Here is a 24839-nt window from a genome sequence, read left to right on the forward strand (position 1 = left end):
GTGCGCCGGCCGCAGCGCGCCGACCGCGGCGGCCATTGGAGGGTGAACCAACGGCAAAAGGAAGACCTTTCTCTCTGTCTCTCTCTCTCACTGTCCACTCTGCCTGCCAAAACAAAACAAAACAAAACAAAACAAAAAAACCAAGTCTTTTTTTTTTTTAAAAAAAAAAAGATGTCTAGCTTATCAATGTGTTCTTTTCAAAACTATTTATTTACTTATTTCAAAGGCAAAGCAACAGAGATAGAGAGAATGGGACTCAAACAGACACTGTAACGTGGGATGCGGTGTCGTAAGCAGCGGCTTAACCTGCTCTGACACAACACACGCCCCTAGTTGTTCTTTTAAATCACAGAGACCCATGATCTCTTTACACTTTCTCTGTTTAAGGTTTATTTATTTCGGGGCTGGCGCTGTGGCACAGTGAGTTAATGCCCTGGCCTGCGGCGCCAGCATCCCATATGGGCGCTGGTTCTAGTCCCGGCCACTCCTCTTCCAATCCAGCTCTCTGCTGTGGCCTGGGAAAGCAGTAGAAGATGGCCCAAGTCCCTGGGTGCCTGCACCCACTTGGGAGACCTGGAAGAAGCTCTTGGCTCCTGGCTTTGGATGGGCGCAGCTCCGCCATTGCGGCCATCTGGGGAGTGAACCATCGGACGGAAGACCTCTCTCTCTCTCTGCCTTTCCTCTCTCTGTGTAACTCTGACTTTCAACAAAATAACTCCAAAGATGGAGTTACGAAGAGAGAAGGATTGACAGAGATCTTCCATCCGCTGGTTCACTCCCCAGGTGCCTGCAACTGTCAGGGATGGGCCAGGCCAAAGCCAGGAGTCAGGAACTTCATCCAGGTCTTCCATGTGGGTGGCAAGGGCCCCCATACACTTGAGCCATCTTCCACTGCTTTCCAAGGTCATTAGCAGGGAGCTGGATCAGAAGTGGAGCAGCCAGGACTTGAACTGCTGCCTATATGAGACGCTGGCATTGCAGAGGGCACCTTAACCCACTATACCACAAGGCTGGCCCATTGCTATTTTCTAATATACACGTATGCCTAGTTGTTTCAACATTTATGTTAACAAAACTATCTTTATTGTTTTGCTCCTTTATCAAAGATCTGTTGACTATATTTCTGTGAGTCTCTGGCTGGGCTCTCTGTTCTGTTCTGTTGAGCTCTTAGTTTATTCTCTTGCCAATGCCACACTGCCTTGCTGGCTGTAGTTTTTCTTCTTTAAAGATTTTTTTTTAAAATTTGAAAGACAGAGTTACATAGAGAGGTAGAGACAGAGACAGAGAGAAAGGTCTTCCATCCACTGGTTCACTTCCCAAATGGCCACAAGGGCCGGAGCTGGGCCAATCTGAAGCCGTGAGCCAGGAGTCTTCCAGGTCTCCCATATGGGTGCAGAAGCCCAAGGACTTGGGCTATCCACTGCTGCCTTTCCAGGCCATTAGCAGAGAGCTGGATCAGAAGTGGAGCAGCTGGGACTTGAACCATCGCCCACGTGGGATGCTAGCGCTGCAGGCGGAGGCTTAACCTACTATGCCTCAGCATTAGTCCCGATTGCTGTAGTTTTTTTTTTTTTTTTTTTTTTTTTGGCCAGGCAGAGTTAGACAGTGAGAGAGGGAGAGAGAGAGTTATAGACAGTGAGAGAGAGACAGAGAAAGGTCTTCCTTCCGTTGGTTCACTCCCCTAATGGTCACCCCAGCCGGCGCTGCACTGATCCGAAGCCAGGAGCCAGGTGCTTCCTCCTGGTCTCCCACGCTGGTGCAGGGCCCAAGCACTTGGGCCATGCTCCACTGCCTTCCTGGGCCACAGCAGAGAGCTGGCCTGGAAGAGGAGCAACCAGGACTAGTACCCGGTGCCCCAACCGAGACTAGAACCTGGGGCTGCTGGCACCGCAAGCGGAGGATTAGCCAAGTGAGCCACAGCGCCGGCCCTGATTTGCTGTAGTTTATAAAAAAGTCTTGCAGTCCAATAATGTTGGTCCTCTGACTTTGTCCTCTTTTGATATCAATCTTTTTCTTTTCTGTATAATATAGGAGTCAGCTTGTTGATATTCACAAAATAATTTGCTGAGATTTTCAAGGGATTGTGTTGAATCTTCAGGTCAAGATGCGAAGAACTGATTTCTTGACAATATGGAGTCTTTTCATGCACAAAAATGGAATATATCTCCATTTCTTTACTTCTATTTAAAATTTATTTCATCAAAGTTTTGAAGTTTTATTCATAAAGCTCTTACATGGATTTGGTTAGATTTATACCTATATGTTTTATCAGGGGGTGTTATTATAAATGGTAATGTTTTTAGTTGAAATTCCACTTGTGAATTGGTAATACATAAGAAAATGATGAACTTTTATATATTAACCTTGTATCATCTAACATTTCTATTACTGTTTACTAGTTCTAGGAAACTTCTTTGTTTTTCTGTTTGGTCAATTCCTTTGATTTTCCTTGGAAAGGTAGAATTTACAGAGAGAGAGAGAGAGAGACATATCAATCTGCCATCCATTGGTTCAGTTCCCAAATGGCCACAAAGGCTGGGGCTGGGCCAGGTCTAAGCCAGGAGCCTGGAATGCCATCCAGGTCCTCCATGTGGGTGCAGGGGCCCAGGCACTTGGGTCATCTTCCACTGCCATCCCAGGCACATTAGCACGGAGCTGGATCCGACGTAAGCAGCTGGGACTTGAACCAGCGCTCACAGGGGAGGCTGGTATGCAGGCGGCAGTTTAACCCACTGTGCCACAGTGCTGGTCCCGTCACACAATTGTCTTTTTTTTTTTTTTTTTTGACAGGCAAAGCGGGCAGTGAGAGAGAGAGACAGAGAGAAAGGTCTTCCTTTACCGTTGGTTCACCCTCCAATGGCTGCTGCGGCTGGCACACTGCGCTGATCCGAAGTCAGGAGCCAGGTGCTTCTCCCGGTCTCCCATGCGGGTGCAGGGCCCAAGTACTTGGGCCATCCTCCACTGCACTCCTGGGCCACATCAGAGAGCTGGCCTGGAAGAGGGGCAACCGGGACAGAATCCGGTGCCCCGACCGGGACTAGAACCCGGGGTGCTGGCGCCATAGGCGGAGGATTAGCCTAGTGAGCCGCGGCGCTGGCCACACAATTGTGTCATGTGCAGACACAGAGTGTCAGTGCTTCCTTCCCAATCTGTATACCTTTTATTTGCTTGTCTACTTACGTTACCCAGAACTTCCAGTATGATGCAGAAAGCCAGTGGTGAGGGCCCGTGTTGCGATGCAGCAGGTTAAGCTGCCTCTTGGGGGGCTGCATTCCATGTTGGAGTGCCAGCTGGTGTCCTGGCTGCTCTGCTCCCTGCTAAGGAGCCCGGAAGACAGCAGAAGGTGGCCCCGGAGCTCAGGTCCCTGCCACTCTTGTGGGAGTCCAGCATGGGGCTCCTGGCTCCTGGCTTCAGCCTGGCCCAGCCTTAGCCATTGGGACCATTTCAAGAGTGAGCCAATGGGGGCTGGTGCTGTTGCGCAGGGGGTAAAGCTGCTGCCTGCAGTGCCAGCATCCCGTATGGGCGCCGGTTCGAGTCCCGGCTGCTCCACTTGCCTCCACTTCTGATGCAGCTCTCTGCTATGGCCTGGGAAGGCAGTAGAAGATGGCCCAAGTCCTTCGGCCCTTGCACCCATGTGGGAGACCTGGAAGAAGCTCCTGGCTCCTGGCTCCGAATTGGCGCAGCTCCAGCCATTACTGCCGGTTAGAGAGTGAACCAGCAAATGGAAGACCTCTCTCTCTCTCTCTCTCTTTCTGCCTCTCCTTTTTCTCTGTGTAACTCTAACTTTCAAACGAGTAAATAAATCTTTAAAAAAAAAAGTGTGTGTGTGGGGGGAACAGTGTGGCATGGCAGGTAAAACCCACTACTTGCAGTGCCGGTAGCCCATATGGGTGCCGCTTTGTGTCCCGGCTGCTCCACTTCCGATCCAGCTCTCTGCTATGGTCTGGGAAGGCAGTAGAGGATGGCCCATGTTCTTGGACCCCTGCACCCATGTGGGAGACCAGGAAGAAGCTCCTGGCTCCTGGCTTCGGATTGGTGCAGCTCCGGCTGTTGTGGCCAATTGGGGAGTGAACCAGCAAATGGAAGACCTCTCTCTGCCTCTCTGCCTCTCCTTCCCTCTCTGGGTAACCCTGACTTTCAAGTAAATAAATAAATCTTAAAGAGAGAGAGAGAGAGAAAGAGAGAACCACTGAACAGAAGCTCACACTCTCTCTCTCCCTCTACCCCTTGTGGGGCCAGCATCATATACATGATCCAACATTTACTGAAATGTTAAGTGGCCTGTGACTGCATTTTGTTGAAGACTTTGCACCCATGTTACTGAGATACATTGATTGGTACTTCCTTTATTGTAGTGTCTTCGTCTAGTTTTGGTATTGAGGTTATACAGGCCTCATAAAATGATTTAGGAAGTATTTCTTCCACCCGAATCTCTGGAAAAGATTAGAAAATTGATAAAATTTTTCCTCCAATGTTCGGTAGAATCAACCCATGAACCCACATGGGCCTGGTGCTCTGTTTTGGAAGATTACTAACTATCTATTCAATTATTTAACTGATATAGGCCTCTCAGATGGCCCGCTTCCTCTGTGTGAGTTTCGGCAGACTGCATCTTTCAAGGGACTGGCTGGTCACCAGAGTTATCAAATTTGGGGGCGTGGGGCCAGCACTGTGGCACTGCAGGTTAAGCCACCATATTTGACCCTGGCATCCTATCAGAGTGCCCGCTGGGTCCTGGCTGCTCCACTTCTGATCGGTTTCCTGCTAATGTGCTTTTTTTTTTTTTTAAAGATTTATTTTATTTATTTGAAAGACAGAGTTACACACAGAGAGGCAGAGACAGAGAAAGAGAGGTCTTCTGTGCCTGGTTCACTCCCTAGATGGCTGCAACGGCCGGAGCTGCGCAAATCCAAAACCAGGAGCCAGGAGCATCTCCAGGTCTCCCACGCAGGTGCAGGGGCCCAAGCACTTGGGCCATCTTCCATTGCTTTCCCAGGCCATAGCAGAGAGCTGGGTCGGAAGAGGAGCAGCCGGGACTAGAACTGGCACACATATGGGATGCTGGCGCTTCAGGCCAGGGCTCTAACTTGCTGCCACAGTGCCGGCCCCTGCTTTTGAAGGCAGCATAGCAGAACCCACATGCCTGGGCCCCTGCTACCACGTGAGAACCTGGATGGAATTCCTAGGTTCTAGGTCAGCCTGGCCCAGCCCTGGCTGTTACAGTCATCTGGGAAGTGAACCAGTGGATGGAAGACCTCTTTAACTCCCTTCTCTGAAATAAATGATATATCAATCTTTTTTTTAAAGTTCATCAAAATAGTTATTCATAATATCCTTTTATTACCCATTTATGTTCCAGGGATCTGTAGTGATTTCTCCTCTTCCACTCCTGAGAGTAATTTGCATCTTTTTTTCTTTTCTTTTCTTTCTTTCTTTTTTTTTTTTTTTTTTTGACAGGCAGAGTGGACAGTGAGAGAGAGAGAGACAGAGAGAAAGGTCTTCCTTTTCCGTTGGTTCACCCTCCAATGGCCGCCGCGGCCGGCGCACTGCACTGATCCGAAGGCAGGAGCCAGGTGCTTTTCCTGGTCTCCCATGGGGTGCAGGGCCCAAGGACTTGGGCCATCCTCCACTGCCTTCCCAGGCCACAGCAGAGAGCTGGCCTGGAAGAGGGGCAACCGGGACAGAATCCGGCGCCCCGACCGGGATTAGAACCCGGTGTGCCGGCGCCACAGGCGGAGGATTAGCCTAGTGAGCCGCGGCGCCAGCCAATCTTTTTTTTCTTAATTAGCCTGGCTAGAGGTTTGTCAATATTATTTAACTCTTTCAAAGATCTAGATGTTCATTTTGTTGATATCTTATATTGTTTTCCCAATTTCGGTTTCACTGTTTCTTGCCCTAGATTTTTTTTTAAGGGAAAGATTTTATTGGGGGAAACCCGACAGACTGGGGGGAAGGGGCAAAGAAGGAAAAGAGGGAGAAGGGGAGCGAGCGAGAGCGAGAGAGAGACAGAGGTCAGGAGACGGAGGGGAAGAGAGAGAGACGTGTTCAGGAGCAGGAGGTCCTTTTAAAACTTCGCCGGGGGGCGGGCAGGGAAGCAGGGGCAGCGAATTCCACTAGGATGTCTTGCCCTAGTTTTTATTCTTTCTTTTCCTCTGCTTTCTTTGGATTTGATTTGATTTGCTCATCTTTGAAGCTCAGATTGATTCCAGATTTTGCTTCCAATACATACTTTCAATGCTGTAAATTCCCAAGTACTGCTTCCCACAAATCTTCAAAAGTTGTATTTTATTCTCATTTAAATTTCTCTTAAAGTCTCTTCTTGGAATCCTGTGTTATTTAAAAGTGTGTCGTTCAGTCTCTGAGTATTTTGGGATTTTCCGACTACCTTCTGTTATTGGTTTCTAGTTTAACTCTACTGTGGTCTACGCTTTCTATTTCAGGCCTGCTCGTGTGTGTGGTAGGACTGAGAACACGGTCTGTCTTGGTGGTCGGTCCACGTGCGCTTGAGGAGAATGTGCCATCCGCTGCTGTTGGATGAGGCTGTCGCTGTCAGTCTTGCCAGCCAGTTGGTCAGCGGTGCTGCTGAGTTCAATCTAGGTCCTTACTGATCTGCCTGCTCCGTCTGTCCATTCCTGATGGGGGTGCTAACGTCTCCAACTACAACAACGGAGTCTTACAGGGTATCCACTGTAGGCACATATGCAGAGAAGGTCCTGTGACGTCTGCAGTCCTGCCCTCTGCCATCGTATATGCGACCCTTTCTCCCTGACTTCTCTGCTCCGAAGCCAGCTCTGCCCGAAAATAATGTCACTATTCCCGTTTTCTTATTTCTGCCACCTCCATCCCTTTACTTGTAATCTACGTGGGTCTTTATGTTTAAAGTGTTTTTTTTTTTTAAATTGTTATTTGAAAGGTACACACATACACACACACACCACTCTCACACACACGCACAGAGAGAAAGAGAGAGAGAGAGAGAGAGAGAGCGAGCTTCCATTCACTGGCCGACTCCCCAAATGGCTATAGCAGCCAGGGCTGGGCCAGGCCAAAGACAGGAGTCAGGAGCCTGGAACTCCATCCTGGTCTCCTGGCGGGGGTGGCAGGTTTCAACTGTTTGAGCCATCATCCACTGCTTCTCAGCCCATCAGCAAGGGGCTGGCTCAGAAGCAGAGCAGGCTGGCACCGTGGCTCAATAGGCTAATCCTCTGCCTGTGGCACCAGCTGCAGCGGCCATTGCGGGGTGAACCAACGGCAAAGGAAGACCTTTCTCTCGGTCTCTCTCTCAGAAGCAGAGCAGCCGGACTGGAGCAAACACTTGCCACAACTTGCCACACTTGCCACACTGGCCACACTGGCCACACTGGCCACACTTGCTGCACTTGCCACACTTGCCACACTTGCCACACTCGCCACACTCGCCACACTCGCTGGCATCCATGCAGCAGCGTCACCTGCTCCACAATGTGGAGCCCTGCCTTTCATGGTTTAAACGGAAAATTTTCAGATTTTATTTTCTCTCCTTAGCGTATCCATTATAAGTTCTCTCTTTAATCTTTCTTAGAAGTATTATTTTTTTTGGACAGTTAGACAGTGAGAGAGAGACAGAGAGAAAGGTCTTCCTTTTTCTGTTGGTTCACCCTCCAATGGCCACTGCGGCCGGCGCACTGCGCTGATCCGATGGCAGGAGCCAGGTGCTTCTCCTGGTCTCCCATGGGGTGCAGGGCCCAAGCACCTGGGCCATCCTCCACTGCACTCCCGGGCCACAGCAGAGAGCTGGCCTGGAAGAGGGGCAACCGGGACAGAATCCAGCGCCCCGACAGGGACTAGAACCCTGTGTGCCGGCGCCGCAAGGCGGAGGATTAGCCTAGTGAGCCGCGGCGCCGGCCTACTCTCTTCTTACTTGCATAGTTTCTGAGGAGAAATCAGATATAATTCTTAACTTTGCTTCTCATCAGATAATAGACTTTTATTCCCTCTAGGGTCTTTCAAGACTTTTCTTTCTTTGATCTTCTGTATTTTTCAAACAATGTGCCTGGGTGTGGTTTTGTAATTGGGCGGGGGGGGGCAGATTTATCCATTTATCCTGCTTGATTTCTCTGAGCTTCCTGGATTGGTGGTTGTTGTCAGAGATTAACTTGGCGCAAAGTCTCCATTCGTTGTTGTTTCAAACATTGCTTCAACTTTTTCTTTTCCCTCTGCTGTCCCCATATGCATAGTTATACAAATCTTGGATATTTGGTTCTATTAAATTTTATTCATTTATTTGAAAGGCAGAGTTACAGAGAGAGAGAGAGAGGTCTTTCATTCGCTGGGTCACTCCCCAAATGGCCACCATGGCCGGAGCTGTGCCGATCTGAAGCCAGGAGCCAGGAGCTTCCCCCAGGTCTCCCATGCGGGTGCAGGGGCCCAAGGACTTGGGCATCTTCTACTGCTTTCCCAGGCCATAGCAGAGAGCTGGATCAGAAGTGGAGCAGCAGGCTCTCAAACCGGTGCCCATATGTGGGATGCCGGCGCTTCAGGCCAGGGCATTAACCCACTGCACCACAGTGCCGGCCCCTCAAATAAATGAATCTTAACAAAGACACACACACACACACACACACACCCCAATGCACACACAGACACACACATATACGGACACACACACTGATGCACACACATACACACAGACACACACGCATACACAGAAACACACACATACGTACACATAGACATACACAGACACACACACACGGACACACGACACACACACCAATGCACACACATACACACACATGTACGGACACACACACTGATGCACACACATACACATCCATACACAGAAACACACACATACGTACACATAGACATACACAGAGACACACACACGGACACACGACACACACACCGATGCACACACATACACACAGACGCACACACATACACATACATACACAGAAACACACACATACGTACACATAGACATACACAGAGACACACACATGGACACACACACCAATGACATACATACACACACACACGGACACACACTGATACACACACACACAGGGCTGTGCTAGTGCTCCTGACGTAGCAGCTGAGGCCTGAGACTCTGCACAGCTCCCAGGCGATGTTGATGCTGCCGGCACCAGAGCTGTTTTAGACACGCAGTTGTCTAGGCAAAAGCCGGCCCTCAGCATCAGCCAAAACCAGGGCAGGCACCTGGCACAGCTGTTGGGAGGCCGCGTCAGACGCCCACGGGCAGCCCACACCCACTCCTCGGTTCCAGGCCCGGCTCCGTTTCTCCTGCTAATGCACACCCTGGGAGGCAGCAGGCACTGACTCAACCACTTCGGCCCCTGCCACTCACTCGGGAGACCTGGACTGCGCACCTGGCTTCTGGCTCCAGCCTGGCCCGGCCCCTGCCGTCACAGGCATCTGGAGAATTAATCAGCAGAAGGATGCTGGCTCTCTCTCTCTCTCTCTCTGCCATTCAAGTAAATCAGTAAATTTAAAAAATGTCTAACAAAAACAGGCAACATGAATACAAGGCGATGCGAATCAGAGCAGAGGTGGCCCCTGGATCTGGCGGAGCAGGGAGGGGCAGCCAGAGCCAGGAATCGAACCCGGACTCCGGTGTGGATGCAGGTGGCTGGACCTGCAGGCCGCACCCCGCTCCTTACAGAACTTTTGACGGAAAAGGAGCTGAGGATGAGGGAGATCAAGGGACGCGAGTATAGCAGGGGACTTGTGGAGTGTGAAGGCCCAAAGCAGCATCCATCAGTAGCTGTCTCTAGGGAACTCAGGGCTCCGTGGGGAGATCTACACCGGAGAATAGGATTTGGGATTGATGGGCGTTTAGATGAAAATTGAAGCCTCTGGGGTATTGAGTATGGGTGAATGAGGGCCGAGGGCAAAGTCCTAAGTCTAAAAACTGAAGAATTCATAAAGGACATTACTATGGCTAGACACGGAAAACCATGAGGGGCCGGTGCTGTGGTGTAGTGGGTAAAGCCGCTGCCTGCAGTGCCGGCATCCCTTATGGGTGCCAGTTCGTGTCCCAGCTGCTCCACTTTCAATCCAACTCCTTGCTATGGCCTGGGAAAGCAGTGGAAGACGGCCCAAGTCCTTGGGCCCCTGCACTCATGAGGGAGACCCAGAGGAAGCTCCTGGCTCCTGGTTTCGGATGAGCCCAGCTCCGGCCATTGCAGCCATCTGGGGAGTGAACCAGCAGATGGAAGACCTCTCTCTGTGTCTTTCTATGCCTCTCTGTAACTCTGCCTTTCAAATAAATAAATAAATCTTAAAAAAAAAAAAAAAAAGAAAACCATGAAACTACCAGGATGTCTAATAACAGGAGAATGTTGAATCTATGGTAATCCACACTACGGATTATTAAAATAGCCATTAAAGCCGGCGCCACGGCTCAATAGGCTAATCCTCCACCTTGTGGTGCCGGCACACCGGGTTCTAGTCCCAGTCAGGGCACCAGATTCTGTCCCGGTTGCCCCTCTTCCAGGCCAGCTCTCTGCTGTGGCCAGTGAGTGCAGTGGAGGATGGCCCAAGTGCTTGGGCCCTGCACCTCATGGGAGACCAGGAGAAGCACCTGGCTCCTGCCTTCAGATCAGCGTGGTGCACTGGCCGCGGCGGCCATTGGAGGGTGAACCAACGGCAAAGGAAGACCTTTCTCTCTGTCTCTCTCTCTCCCTGTCCACTCTGCCTGTAAAAAAAAATAATTTTTAAAATTTACATTTAATTTTATTTGAGAAGGAGAGAGAGAGAGAGTTCTTCCATCTGCTGGTTCACTCCCAAATGCCAGCAACAGCTGGAGCTGGGACAGGCTGACGCCAGAAGCCAGGAACTCCACCTGCCTCCCATGCCTCATTCCCTTTTATTAAGCTATTGCTTATATAAATAAAATGTGCCATCTTCAACGCACAGCTTCGTAGATTCTGGTGAACGTATACCACTGCATCAAGAGCAGAACAGCTCTCCTAAACCACCTCACTGGCCGCTGGCCCCGGACGCCCTCCCTACCCCATCCCACCCAGGTCTGCTCTCTGTCCCTGGGATTTCTGGCTTTTCTAGAATTTCATTCGAATGGAACACAGTATGAATCTTGAGTGTCTGGCTTGCTTCCCTTAGCTGTTTCTGCCAAGTGCACCACAGCTGAGCTCTGATGAACTTTCTTGTCGTTGGCAGGGGGCTCGGAGCCCTTCGCAGGGAGGATCAGGCTGGTGGTTCTCCATCTACCGGACCACACCACCAGCAGCTGCGACAGCCTTCAGGAAAATGTCCCAAAGGCACAATGTCCTGGCCAAGAACCCTGCAATCCACTTCCCGTTTCTCCTTAAAATTCTGTTCAATTTCTCACCCCCGCATTTTCAGCTCTTCCTCTCCCAGCCTCCCCAGCGCCGTCTCGGAGTGTTCTCCCCTCACCTGGAACCAGGCAGGCGCACTGTTTCTCAAACACACCAAGCTCTGCTTGGCCCACTGTTCAACACAGCCACCCAGCTGGTCCCTTCTCCTGGACGCATACACCCAGGCCGGGAGGGGGGGAATCTGCAGAGATGTGGTGGGGTCCACAGGAAGAGAGATGGGCGACTCAGCCATGCTTCGCCCACTTCGAGGACAATGGACTCCCTAGACATGGGCTCCAGGAATGTGAACATGGGGCACCCGAAATATTGAAGGAAGCCTAGTTCTAAGCGCAGACACTGGCCTCTGTAACATCCACATCATGAGTGGGCATTTGAAAGAACGGTGAGGACGCCCACCTCCCTCTGTGGGGTGCGTGGGTCCAACTCCCCATTCTGGCCCCTGAGTCCAGCTTTCCTGGGCGGCAGTGGGCAGGCTTGGGTTCCTGCCATTCATGTGTGTGTGTGTGTGTGTGTGTGTGTGGATCTGGACTGAGTTCCTGATCCCCAGCTTCAGCCCCAACACTGGCCATTGTGAGCCCCGGGGAGTGAACCAGAAGATGAGACCCCTCTCTCTGTCTTTGCCTCTCTAATGAATTCATTTTCAAAAAGAACACCCGTGTAAAAGATGAAAGAGTGAGAACAGATATTCAGAGAGAAAGATTTTAAAGTTAAATAAGAAATGTACAGGGCACAGCACTGTGGTGTAGTAGGTAAAGCCACCGCCTGCAGTGCTGGCATCTCATATGGGCACTGGTTCAAGTCCCGGCTGCTCCACTTCCGATCCAGCTCTCTGCTATGGCCTGGGAAAGCAGTGGAAGATGGCCCAAATCCTTGGGCCCCTGCACTCACATGGGAGACCTGGAAGAAGCTCCTGGCTCCTGGCTTTGGATTGGTGCAGCTCTGGCCGTTGCAGCCATCTGGAATAAACCAGCGGACAGAGGACCACCCCTCTCCCTCGCCTCTGCCTCTCTGTAACTCTGCCTTTCAAATAAATAAATCAATCTTAAAAAAAAAAAAAAAGGAATGTACAATAAAAAATCCAAGCACACATAAAACACACAGCGCGAGCTATCACTGTCGCCCTCTAGTTTTACACGGCTCCCTTTCTAGGGTGTATCGACTTCAGAAGTCTGTCTTCCAGGGGGAGACTTTCACACACACAAATACATTTGAAAAGCAAACACAGGTTCTGAGGTCTGGGTACTGAGCCCTGGATGACGTCCCTTGTCGTGGCTGTCACTCGGCTGTACACAGAGCGGTTGTGTGACCCTCGGAGTTGTGGGATGAAACCTAATTCCCGTGGGACCCTGTGCGGGCTGGGAGCTTCCAGAGGTGACTGGGACCTGAGGACTCCGCTCGCTCTCCTGCCCTCCTGCCTGCGCCTTGTGCTGATGAAGCAAGGGGGCCCTCTCCAGGTGCCAGCGCCTTCATGCTGGCCTTCCAAGCCTCCAGAGTCGTGACTCAGTGACTGCCTGACCCAGCCTCGGGAACTCATAAACTGGAACAAGACAGGCCCTCTCAAGCGGCATTAATGCCCTCGTGACAGAGACTTGAGAGTTCCTGTCCCTTCAGCCGTATGGAGACGCAATAAGACGGTTACTGCCGTGGTGCTGCAATGGGAGAGTGCTGGGGGGTGAGCACGGGCAGCCCCAAAGTCACGGCCAGCGTGGCGACCCCGGCCCGCTGCCGGGCTGCACTGGCCGTGGCCCTGCTCGGCCTCTCCAGCTTAGCGTCACATGTCAGTTCCCTGGGCCTCCGCGTTCTTCTGTTTCTGGGAGGTTATTTTTGTCTGTCGTTGCAAGAGGAGTATGTGGAGCATTTGAATGTCTTTGAAATTTAAGTTTCTATGTAGTTCAGAGTTAAAGAAAAATTATAAAAGTAAGGAAGCCCCGTATATCCTTTGGCCAGGTTTTCTTTTTCTTTTTTTCTTTCTTTTTTTTCTTTTCTTTCCTTTTTTTTTTTTTTTTTTTTTTTTTTTTTTTTTTTGACAGGCAGAGTTAGACAGTGAGAGAGACAGAGAGAAAGGTCTTCCTCCCGTTGGTTCACCTCCCAGTGGCCGCTGTGGCTGGCGCACCGTGCTGATCTGAAGCCAGGAGCCAGGTGCTTCTCCTGGTCTCCCATGCAGGTGCAGGGACCAAGCACTTGGGCCATCCTCCACTGCCTTCCCGGGCTACAGCAGAGAGCTGGCCTGGAAGAGGAGCAACCAGGACAGAACCGGCGCCCTGACCGGGACTAGAACCCAGGGTGCCAGCACCACAGGTGGAGGATTAGCCTAGTGAGCCGCGGCGCCGGCCAGGTTTTCTGATGTGTTTACATTCAGCCTCATTTGTTGCTCCGCTGTCCTCTCTGCACACACACACACACACACACACACACGTATATATGTTATCTAAACACACACAAGTGAATGTTTACATATATTCTTTTCTGAACTACCTGAGTGTGTTGTAGAAATGGTGTCTCTTTGCTTTTGAAAAATCTTAGTGTGCATTTCTCAAGAACAAGGCCATTCTCACATAACTGCGATACAGTTACCAAAATGAGAGAATTTAAGCAGATATGACACTAATTTAATTTGTAGTCCATATTTAAATTTCACTAATTTAGCTTTTTTTTTCTGGTTCAAAATATAATCTACCATCACAAATTGAATTTTGTTGTTAATTATTTTTACTTTAAGATTTTCTTCATTTATTTGAAATGCAGAGGGGGAGAGAGAGAGACAGAGAGAGAGAGAGAGAGATCTTCTATTTGCTGGTTCATTCCCCAAATGGCCACAGCAGCTGGGGGTGGGCCAGGTGGAAGCCAGGAGCCCAGAACTCCGTCAGGGTCTCCCACGTCACTGGCAGGACTAAGCCCTTGGGCCGTCCTCTGCTGCTTTCCTAGGTGCACTAGCAGGGAGCTGGACTGGAGGTGCAGTAGGCGGTCCTCAAACTGGTGTTCGTATATGGGACACCCCTGTCCCGGGTGGCACCTTATCTCATGGTGACACCTTTTTACTTAATTTTTGAAAGTTTTTCTTTATTTGAGAGGAAGAGACAGGGAGAGCTCCATTCACTGGTTCAGCCCCCCAAAAGCCCACAGAGGCTGGGATCAGGCTGAGCTGAAGCCGCAAGCCAGGAACTCAGTCCATACCTGTTTAGTCTTTCTTACCCTCAACATTTTTCCTTTCCTTTCTTTCAAAATTTTTGGTTCAGCATATAGTACTTGTAAGTTTTATGGGGTACTGTGCAGTATTTCAACACAAGAATACAGTGTAAATTGACCACACAGGCAGCTGGTATTCCCATTTCCTTACCTTTTCTTTGTTTGGAGCCTACCAGCTCTGTCTTCCAGTTTTACACGCAGCAGACAACACGTACATGGTCCATACGTGACCCTCAGGCACCCCACTGTGCAATGCAACACTATTACTGCTGCTGATCTGTGTTTGGGTACCTGATGACCAGCTTCCCTCTGTGCTCCGTTCCAGCCTCTAGTAATCACTTTTCTAAGATCAGATTGCTTTCTTTTTTAAACCCCCACATGTAAGAGAGACCCTGTGCTATCTGTCTGTCTGTCTTACTATCTATCTTACTGTCTTGCTTAACACAACTGACCTCCACCCATTTTGCGGCAATGTCAGGATCCTTGACATTCTTTTGAAGAGTGGCTTGTTTCTCAATCTGAGCTTGGTTGATGTTTCCTATGAGTGGACTCAGCCACGCATGTGTGGCAGGAATGTCACTGAACCGGTGTTCCTCTACACGCACTGTATCAGGGGCACACACATTACGTTGGCTTCCCCGTGACTCAAAGGTGAAGTCACCATCCTGGCTTTGATCCTGGTGCCCCATAGGCTACACAAATGTTTCCAGCCTCTGGCTTCATGCCCTACAGGTGTGGGCCCAAAGGGCACGGCCTTGCATCCACACAACCTACTCGATGGGCTGTGAGGTGGGAACCCCAGGTTAGACTACTGCACGATGAAGAACCCATGTCTCACTTAGTACCTAAGCCAACCAACTCCCAAAAGCCAGGCTACTGAGCTAACCAGCAGCTACCCACAGGCTTATGAATAAACCCAACTAGGATTAGCAGAAAAGCAACACAAGCTGGTGGCCCACACAACAGGGAGCTAAGTAAACAGCTGTTGTTCAAAGCCATCACACTGTGGGATGGTACGTTACACAGCAAAAGCCAATGTAGACCTCTTGGAACCAGGGAAAGAGACAGAACCAGAAGTCCTACACATTTCATTTGAGATCACTGAAGAATGGAGGTCACCATGTTGTTCTAGCTCTGTCCTGTCTCTCTCATGGAGTGAACCCTCTGAAAGGCAGAATGACAGAGAGAGAGACAGAGAGAGGGAGATCTTCCATCTAATGACAAGCTCACTCCCCAAACGCCTGCAAGAGCCAGGGCTGGGCCAGACTGAAGCCAGGACCCTGGAACCCCATCCAGGAACCTCACATGGGTGGCAGGGACCCAAGTACTCGAGCCATCACCTGCTGCCTCTCAGGTGCACTAGCAGGACATTGGAGTTGGAAGTGGAAATGGGACTTCATCCCAGGCACTGCGAGATGGGATGTGTGTATCCCAAGCAGTGGCTTAACCTGCTGTGCAGCAATGCCCACCCCTATACATCTCCTTCTGGGAAAAGGGCTTTTTTTTTTTCTTTTTAGGGTGCTGTTCACTACGAAGAGAGACTACAGGGCAATCTGTGAGCATCAGCAACTGTAGCACGTGCCACCAGGGCTCTGCCCTTGTTCCCTGTGTGTCTTGACCATTCCCATGCACAGGTGTACCCAGCAGGCACCTGCAACTCTTTGTTGGAGGGTGGTACTCAGGCTACCAGAACCTTTCATCTGAGCTCACACGCAAACTCCAGATGACCGTCGTCTTCGAGAGAACCCAACCCAACTCAGCAAGCCCCAACGGCTCCAGCCCCATGAGCTCCACAAAGCCTTGGCACCAACCTGCATCCTTCATACAGAGGGCACTGTACGTGCCACCAGGAACTGGGTTGCTCTCAACTCTCACGTCCACAGCTCTCATGAGCTGCTGCTCACCACTCCCTTTGCTACACACAGTTGTCCTGAAACAGACAAAGGAGACACCGGGTTAGGAGAACGCCTCTGGCCTGGAAAAAAAAATAGGGAAGAACAATTCTTTTCTGCTGTCAATTCTGAATCAACAGAGGTGTTTCTGATTCCTGAGCGGTGTTTGAAAGTACCAGGGTGGAAACATTCTCCCCAAACAGCTGTAAATTTAGGAAGACAGGAGGCGCTTCAGTTGAGGTAACAGGCACTGATTGAAGTTTCAGAGATAATACATGGTTTTTTGTTTTTGATTCTCACTTAATTTCAAAAGCTGAGAGAGAGGAAGAGAGAAGGGGAAAGATCTTCCATCTACTGGTTCACTCCACAAATGCCTGCATCAGCCAGGGCTGGGCCAAGTCAAAGCTAGGAGCCTGGACTCCATCCAGGTCTCCCACCTGAGTGGCAGGGCCCAGGTACTTGAACTTGATACCATGTGTATCCCAGGGTGCACATTAGCAGGAAACTGGATGGGAAGTGGAGGACCCAGGATGCAAACCAGGCACTTGTAAGGGATGTGGGTATCCCAAGTGGTGTTCTGACCATGATGTCAAATGCCCACCCACCATACACTGTGGTATCTCCTAGGTACTTGCTAGATTTGTTTTATAAAATCATTTTATTTTTCTCTCATTTTGTTATTCTTTTCCAAATTTCTTAAGATACATCATGAGTTAAAGAACCTTCAGCCACTTCCCTTAACTAACACAACATTTAATGCTTTAGATTCTCTCTAGATGTAGCTTTAGCAGTACTCCAGGAGTTTAGATTGTATTTTTAATGCCATTTTGCTCTAAATATGTTAATTTCCATTATAATTTATTCTTTGTCCCATGATTTATATAAGGATGTTCTTTGTAAACAGCAAATAACTGAATTTGAAAAACCTATCTGACAATCTTTGTTTTCTTTATTTTTTAAAGATTTTGTTTGTTTTGTTTGTTTGTTTATTTATGAGGTAGAGTCACAGAGAGAGGGGGAGAGAGAGAGGTCTTCCATCTGCTGGTCCACTCCCCAAATGGCTGCAACAGCCGGAGCTGTGCTGATTTGAAGCCAGGAGCCAGGATCCAGGAGCTTCCTCCGGGCCTCCCATGTGTGTACAGGGGCCCAAGCACTTGGACCATCTTCTACTGCTTTCCCAGGCCACAGCAGAGAGCTGGATCAGAAGAGGAGCAGCCGGGACTCGAACAGGCTCCCACACGGGATGCTGGCACTGCAGGCGGAGGCTTAGCCCACTGCACCACAGCACCGGCCCCTGTTTTCTAACGCGAGTATCGTGTCTACTTGGACGTCATGTAATCACCAATCTCTGAATTTACGTCTGCCATCATACAAGTGTTTTCCATTAGTTCTTCTCATTCCCTCTTCCTCTCCTTTCTTTCCCCTATTTTGGATTGCTTGGATTCTTTTTCTTTTCTTTTTTTTTTGGAGGGGGCATTCTTCCTTTCCTTCTGTGTTATTTTGGAAATTATAAATTTTTACTATTCATTTAGTGATCCAGAGGGTACAATCTGCTTCCTTGACTTAGTAAAATTTAACACTACTTTTACCTCTTCCTCAATAAAACAACTTAAAATTCTATCATTTTACCATTTTTAGGGTTTAGTATTATTTTTAAAATAATTAAAATTTAGATTTATTTATTGAGCTGGCGCCGTGCTCACTTGGCTAATCCTCTGCCTGCAGCACCGGCATCCCAGGTTCTAGTCCTGGTTGGGGCGCCAGGAACTAGTCCTGGTTGTTCCTCTTTCAGTCCAGCTCTCTGCTGTGGCCTGGGAGGGCAGAGGAGGATGGCCCAAGGCTTGGTTCCCTGCACCCGCATGGGAGACCGGGAGGAAGTACCCAGCTCCTGGCTTCGGATCAGCGCAGCACTGGCCATAGCAGCCATTAGGGGAGTGAACCAACGGAAGGAAGACCTTTCTCTCTGTCTCTCTCTCACTGTCTATAACTCTCTCTCTATGTCTCTCTCTCACTAACTCTGCCTGGCAAAAAATAATTTAAAAAAAGATTTATTTATTGAAAGTCAGAATTAGAGAGAGAGAGAGAGAGAGAGAGAGAGAGAGGAGAGAATCTTCCATCTGCTAGTTCACGCCCCAAATGGCTGCAATGGCCAGGGCTGGGCCAAAGCCAGGAACTAGGAGCTTCATCTGGGTTTTCCACATGCATAAAGGAGCCCAAGAACTTGGGCTACCTTCCGCTGCTTTCCCAGGTGCATTAGCAGGGAGCTGGATTGGAATTGGAGGAGCTGGGACTCGAACATGCATTCATATGGGATGTCAACGCTACAGACTGTAGCTTAACCTGCTATACCACAGTGCCAACCCCATAAAAAAAAAGTTTAAAATTTTAAAAATGTATTTGAAAGGCGGACAGACAGAGTTGGACAGAGACACAGTTATCTTCATCTGCTGGTTCATTCCCCAGAATCGCAACAGCTGGGGCTGGGCCACGCCAGAGCCAGAAATCAGACACTCAGTCCGGGTCTCCCACGTGGATGGCAGTGATCCAAATGCTTGAGCCATCACCTGCTGCCTCCCAGGGTCTGCCTTACACAAGCTGGAGTCGGAAGCAGAACCAGGACCCCAACCCAGGCGTGCCAATGTAAGATGCAGGCGTCTCATGTGACGTCTTTGGGTGTGTGTGTCTTTAAAGCTTTGTTTATTTGAAAGTCAGAGTGACACAGAGAGACAGGGTGAGAGAGAAAGGGTGAGACAGAACACACACACACACACACACACACACAGAGAGAGAGGTCTTCCATCCACTGGTTCACTCTCGAAATGCCCAGAACAGCCAGGGCTGGGCCAGGCTGAAGCCAGGAGTCAAAAACTCCACCCGAGTCTTCCCCCAATGTGGCAGGGGCCCAGGCACTTGGGTCATCATTCCCTGACTCCCAGGAAGCATTAGCAGGAAGCTGGATGGTGAGCAGAGCAGCTGGGACTTGACCCAGCCCTCTGATATGAGATGTGGCTGTCTCAAGCCTGCCCCTCAAGTGACGTCTTACTAGCTGACAAACAGCCACCCAGGGTTCAGTGTTACTACTGCCATACGCGGTTACAAGACTTCAGTGCCCACAGTCACTCTTTCCACTCTTCTGCACCTGCAGGCTTTCACCTTCAATTATTTTCCCCTCTCTGAAGAGCACCTTCTGGTGCCAATGATTTGGATGCACTGGATTCTTTCAGTGTTTGTCTGTCAGAAAATATTTTTACCCAAATTTATTCCTGGAAGATATGTTCACTAGGTTAGAAGTCTTAAGAAGCAGTAATTTTTTCCCATAACTTTTTTTTTAGGATTGATTTATTTGAGAGGCAGAGTTACAGAGAGGGAGAAACAGGGGCCGGCGCTGTGGCACAGTGGGTAAAGCCGCCACCTGCAGTGTTGGAATCCCATATGGGTGCCAGTTCAAGTCCGACTGCTCCACTTCCAATCCAGCTCTCTGCTATGGCCTGGGAAAGCAGTAGAGGATGGCCCAAGTTTGGGCCCCTGCACCCACATGGGAGACCCGGAAGAAGCTCCTGGCTCCTGGCTTCAGATCGGCACAGTTCTGGCCATTGTGGCCATTTGGGGAGTGAACCAGCGGATGGAAGACCCCTTTCTCTGCCTCTCCTTCTCTCTGTGTGTATAACTCTGACTTTCAAATAAATAAGTAAATCTTAAAAAAAATTAAAGAGAGAGAGAGAGAGAGAGACAGAGAGAGGGGTCTTCCATCCGCTAGTTCACTTCCCAGATGGCCAAAACAGCCTGAGCTGTGCCGATCCAAAGCCAGGAGCCAGGAGCTTCTTCTGGGTCTCCCAAATGGGTGCAGGAGCGCAAGGACTTGGGCCATCCTCCGCTGCTTTCCCAGGCCATAGCAGAAAGCTGGATTGGAAGTGGAGCAGCTGGGACTCGAACCGGCGTCCATATGGATTTACCTGCTATGCCACAGTGCCGGCCCCTCCCCTCGTCAGTCATCTCCGGTTTTCATCATCAGTTTATTGTCGCTGCTTTGAAGCAATCTCTCTTATTTCTTTCAATGTTTTTCTTCACGCTCAGTGTCCTCTTAAGTCTCATCATGGTGTACCTAGTTGTGGATTTCTTTTTATTTATTCTACTTGGGCTTTGCAAGGCTTCTCGACTCTGTGCCTTAATGATTTTCTTCAGTTTTAGACCATTCTCATACTGTTGTCATTCTACTTTTCTCTCCTTTTAGCATTCCAAATGCATGCATCGTCTTTGCCTTCTGTCCTTTCTTCCATATTCTCACCCTTTCCCCCCTATTATTTATTCCAGACATCTCCTCTGCAATCCCTTCTAGTTCACTCATTCTCTTTTCTGCTGTTTATAAAAAATTCAATTGTTCTAAAACTTTGGGGGGTAGTCATGCAGCCTCGTGGTTAAGATGCTGCTTGTGTATCCCACATCCTATAGCAGAGTGCTGGGTTTGGGTTCTGCTCTGCTCGCATTCCAGCTAATGCACAGCCCGACAGGCAATGGGGACGGCTCAGGAAGTTGAGTCCCAGTAAACCAACTGGGCATCAGAGGAGTGAACCAGTGGATGGAACATCTCTCTCTGTGTGTCTTGAAAAAATTTTTTTTTTTTACAAATTAAAAATCTTTTCAACTGATACATAAAAATTGTACACATTTATGGGGTATCATGGCCGGCGCCATGGCTCACTAGGCTAATCCTCCGCCTTGCGGCACCGGCACACTGGGTTCTAGTCCCGGTCGGGGCGCCGGATTCTGTCCCGGTTGCCCCTCTTCCAGGCCAGCTCTCTGCTGTGACCCGGGAGTGCAGTGGAGGATGGCCCATGTGCTTGGGCCCTGCACCCCATGGGAGACCAGGAGAAGCACCTGGCTCCTGCCATCGGATCAGCGCGGTGCGCCGGCCGCAGTGCTCCGGCCACGGCGGCCATTGGAGGGTGAACCAACGGCAAAAGGAAGACCTTTCTCTCTGTCTCTCTCTCTCTCACTGTCCACTCTGCCTGTCAAAAAAAATAAAAAATATAAAAAATGAAATAAAATAAAAAATAAACATATGGGGTATCATGTAACACTGTAATACACACACATATTGTACAATGTTCAAGTCAGGGTCAACACATGTATCTCCTCAGATATGTATCATTTCCTCAGAGTGAAAATTCTTCGGCTCTAATAGGATCCATCCATAAAGTCTTCATTTTGATATAGTTTTCATGTCCAGAGTTTCCATTTGCTTATTTTAGAGTCTCTTGCTCTCTGCCAAAATTATCCATCTTGCTTTTTATATCTTTGGACATTTTAAGGATCATTATTTTAAAGTCTGCATCTACCAATGCTAATATCTATCTGGAGTTTCTATAAGCTATTGTCTACTGAATCGTAATCCTATTGTCTTGTCCCCTCACGTGACTAGCTATTTTATATGTGTGACAAATCCTGTATTTGCTATAATTGTTTTTGGAAGTAAATTAAAGCCTAGGCAGAATGGAACCAAATAGTTGAAAAGTATGCATCTCACAAAGGATTAATATCCAGAATACATAAGGAACTCAAATAATTAAACACCAAAAACACAGTGCAGCTAAGAAATGGGCAAAGAATCTAAATAGACATCTTCTCCAAGGAGAAATGCACATGGCCCACGAATACATGAATAAACGCTCAGTGTCACCAATCACCAGGGAAAAGCAGATCAAGACCCCAGTGAGGCATCACCTCTGGCTAGAACGGTCACTGGAAAAAGACAGAAGACCAGTGCTGGCGAGGAGGTGGCGGACAGGATGTAGAGCTCTAATGCACCACCCGTGAGGATGCGAATTGGCACAACCATTATGAGAACAGTGCGAGCCGTCCTCCAAAACCAGCAGTAGGCCCACCGAGGACCCAGCTCTCCCACTTCTGGGTAGGAATCCAAAGGAAAAGAAATCAGCAGATGAAAGAAATACCTGTCTCCAGTGTTTGCTGCCCCATTATCCACACAGCCAAGATAGCAATCAACCTCGGTGCCCACTGATGGAAGAACAGATAACCAGAGTGTGGTAGATACACAACGGAGTATTACTCAGCCACAGAAGAGCGTGAACCCTTGCCATCTGCAGCAACATAGAAGACAGTCTGGTAAGTGAAGTAAGCCAGACACAGAAAGACAAAGGCCACACTTTTCTCTCGTATGACAGAGGCTTGGGATAATATTATCTCTCTCAAAAGAGAATTTCTTCTTCTTCTTCTTCTTCTTCTTCTTCTTCTTCTTCTTCTTCTTCCTCTTCCTCTTCCTCTTCCTCTTCCTCTTCCTCTTCCTCTTCTTCTTCTTCTTCTTCTTTTGACAGGCAGAGTGGACAGTGAGAGAGAAAGACAGAGAGAAAGGTCTTCCTTTGCCGTTGGTTTACCCTCCAATGGCTGCTGCGGCTGGCGTGCTGCAGCTGGCCCACCGCGCTGATCCGATGGCAGGTCCAGGTGCTTCTCCTGGTCTCCCATGGGGTGCAGGGCCCAAGCACTTGGGCCATCCTCCACTGCACTCCCTGGCCACAGCAGAGAGCTGGCTTGGAAGAGGGGCAACCGGGACAGAATCCGGCGCCCCGACTGGGACTAGAATCCGGTGTGCCTAGTGATTAGCCTAGTGAGCCGCGGCGCCGGCCAAAAGAGAATTTCTATTAATTCTGCTAGACACCTGGGGCAGAAGAGGTCAAGATCATGTCAGTCCAAATTCCTGGCTTTCGAAGGTGTGGTGTTGCTTCTAAGTCAGTCCACGCCCCACCCACTGTCAAGTGCATGGTATCCAGTTTACTTTATTCTGGAAGGGTCCAACTCAAAGAAAAAGGGCCCCTCCCACACCTCCTGTTCCACAGACGCTGAACTCCCATCCTCCTGGTTCCCTGGGGCTACTGAGCTGTTCAGCCACCGTTCATGAAACCTGCAGAAGTCCCAGGAGACAAGAGGCCCCAAGTTCTGGATTCGTGACTGCAGGTCCTCACTGTTCTCTGGATTTACGCGTACAGTGTGTACAATGAACATAACTTCATAGAGCCCCAGGACAGATACACTGATACTTACAACATCATCAATTACGAGGTGCGCCATGCACCCAAATGGTTGTCCCCCAGGGCTGTGGGGGAGAAGGGAGCCCCACAAAAGAGACCCACAGTTAAATGCACACACTAATGGTCAGATACCTCCTGGTTCCAGAAACATGACCATGGAAGGCTAAAAAAGCTATTTTTTTAAAAGATGCATTTATTTTATCTGAAAGTCAGAGAGCAGGAAAGACAGAGAGATCTTCCATCTGTTGGTTCCCTCCCCAAATAGCCAACACTGTGCCAGACCAAAGCCAGGAGCCAGGAATTCAATCCAGGTCTCCCACGTGGGGGGCAGGGGCTCAAGTCCGCTGCTTCCTAGAAGTGCGTTAGCAGGAGGCTGGAATCGGGAGAGGAGCCAGGATTTGAACCCAGGCCCTCCAGTATGGGATGTGTGTTTCCCAAGCAGCAAGGTAAACTGCTGTGCCAAATGCCCGCCCCTGGTGGGCACATTTTAAAACCTCTCCATACACATGCAGGTGAGTATTGGGAGAACAAGAGAAAAGAATTAACAGTCACTACCTCCGAGGTGGGAGAGGAGAGAGAAACTCACTTTGCGCTGCACACACTCCTGAAGTATTTGAAATGTAAGGAGAAAACTCAAAATGTCAGTGTAGGGGAGGGGAGACCAACAGAACTGCGGGACTCAGGATGCCAGCGCCCCCGCAGGCCAGGGCCCTCTGCACGACGCCTGTCCCGGCGCGGAGAGGAAGGGTCACGGAGCCCACGCAGAAGCGGGAAGGGGCGCGTGCCCCGGGGCCTGACTTACCCGACGGTGCCATCTGCCAGCCAGCCCGTCGCGCACACGGCCAGGGCGCAGTCGCGGACCAGCCTGCGCAGCTCGTGGGCCGACACCAGGTGAGCGCCTCTGCTCTCGCAGGAGAGCCGTGCCGCCTCCAGCCCCAGGCCCCCCGAGCCGGCGGGGGGCTCCAGCACAAACAGCTTCCCTGTGGGACAAGGACAACACAGGTGCATCTGAGATGCCTGGTGTTCCTTTTGTTTTTAATTTGAAAGGGAGACAGAGAGAGAGAGAGAGAGAGGTCTTCCATCCACTGGTTCACTCCCCAACTGGCTGCAACGGCCGGAGCTGGGCTGATCAGAAGCCAGGAGCCGGGAGTTTCCTCCGAGTCTCCCATGCAAGTGCAGGGGTCCAAGGACTTGGGCCATCCACTGCTGCTTTCCCAGGCCATAGCAGGGAGCTGGATCGCAAGTGCTCTGTTGCCAGAGCAGCCGGGGCCCTTATGGGATACTGGGGACCCAACCTGCTGGGCTGCAGCTGGCCCCAATCCCTGGGAATTTATCTTAATGAACTCAGTCCCTGGCAG

The 24839-nt window shown here is 49.9% G+C and overlaps 1 protein-coding gene across 1 annotated transcript in view; it reads right to left on the reverse strand.

Annotated features, from left to right (window-relative positions):
* Positions 1 to 24839, reverse strand: part of SUSD5 (sushi domain containing 5) — a 51138-nt gene that overhangs the window by 17432 nt on the left and 8867 nt on the right. Inside the window, exons 2-3 of the mRNA XM_002716228.5 lie at positions 24284 to 24461; positions 16358 to 16476 (exon numbers count right to left, since the gene is read on the reverse strand). Of these exons, the coding sequence (XP_002716274.2) occupies positions 16358 to 16476; positions 24284 to 24461 (297 nt within the window). The remainder of the gene's footprint in view (positions 1 to 16357; positions 16477 to 24283; positions 24462 to 24839) is intronic.

The sequence above is a fragment of the Oryctolagus cuniculus genome, chromosome 4 (assembly GCF_964237555.1).
Source record: "Oryctolagus cuniculus chromosome 4, mOryCun1.1, whole genome shotgun sequence".
NCBI lineage: Eukaryota > Metazoa > Chordata > Mammalia > Lagomorpha > Leporidae > Oryctolagus > Oryctolagus cuniculus.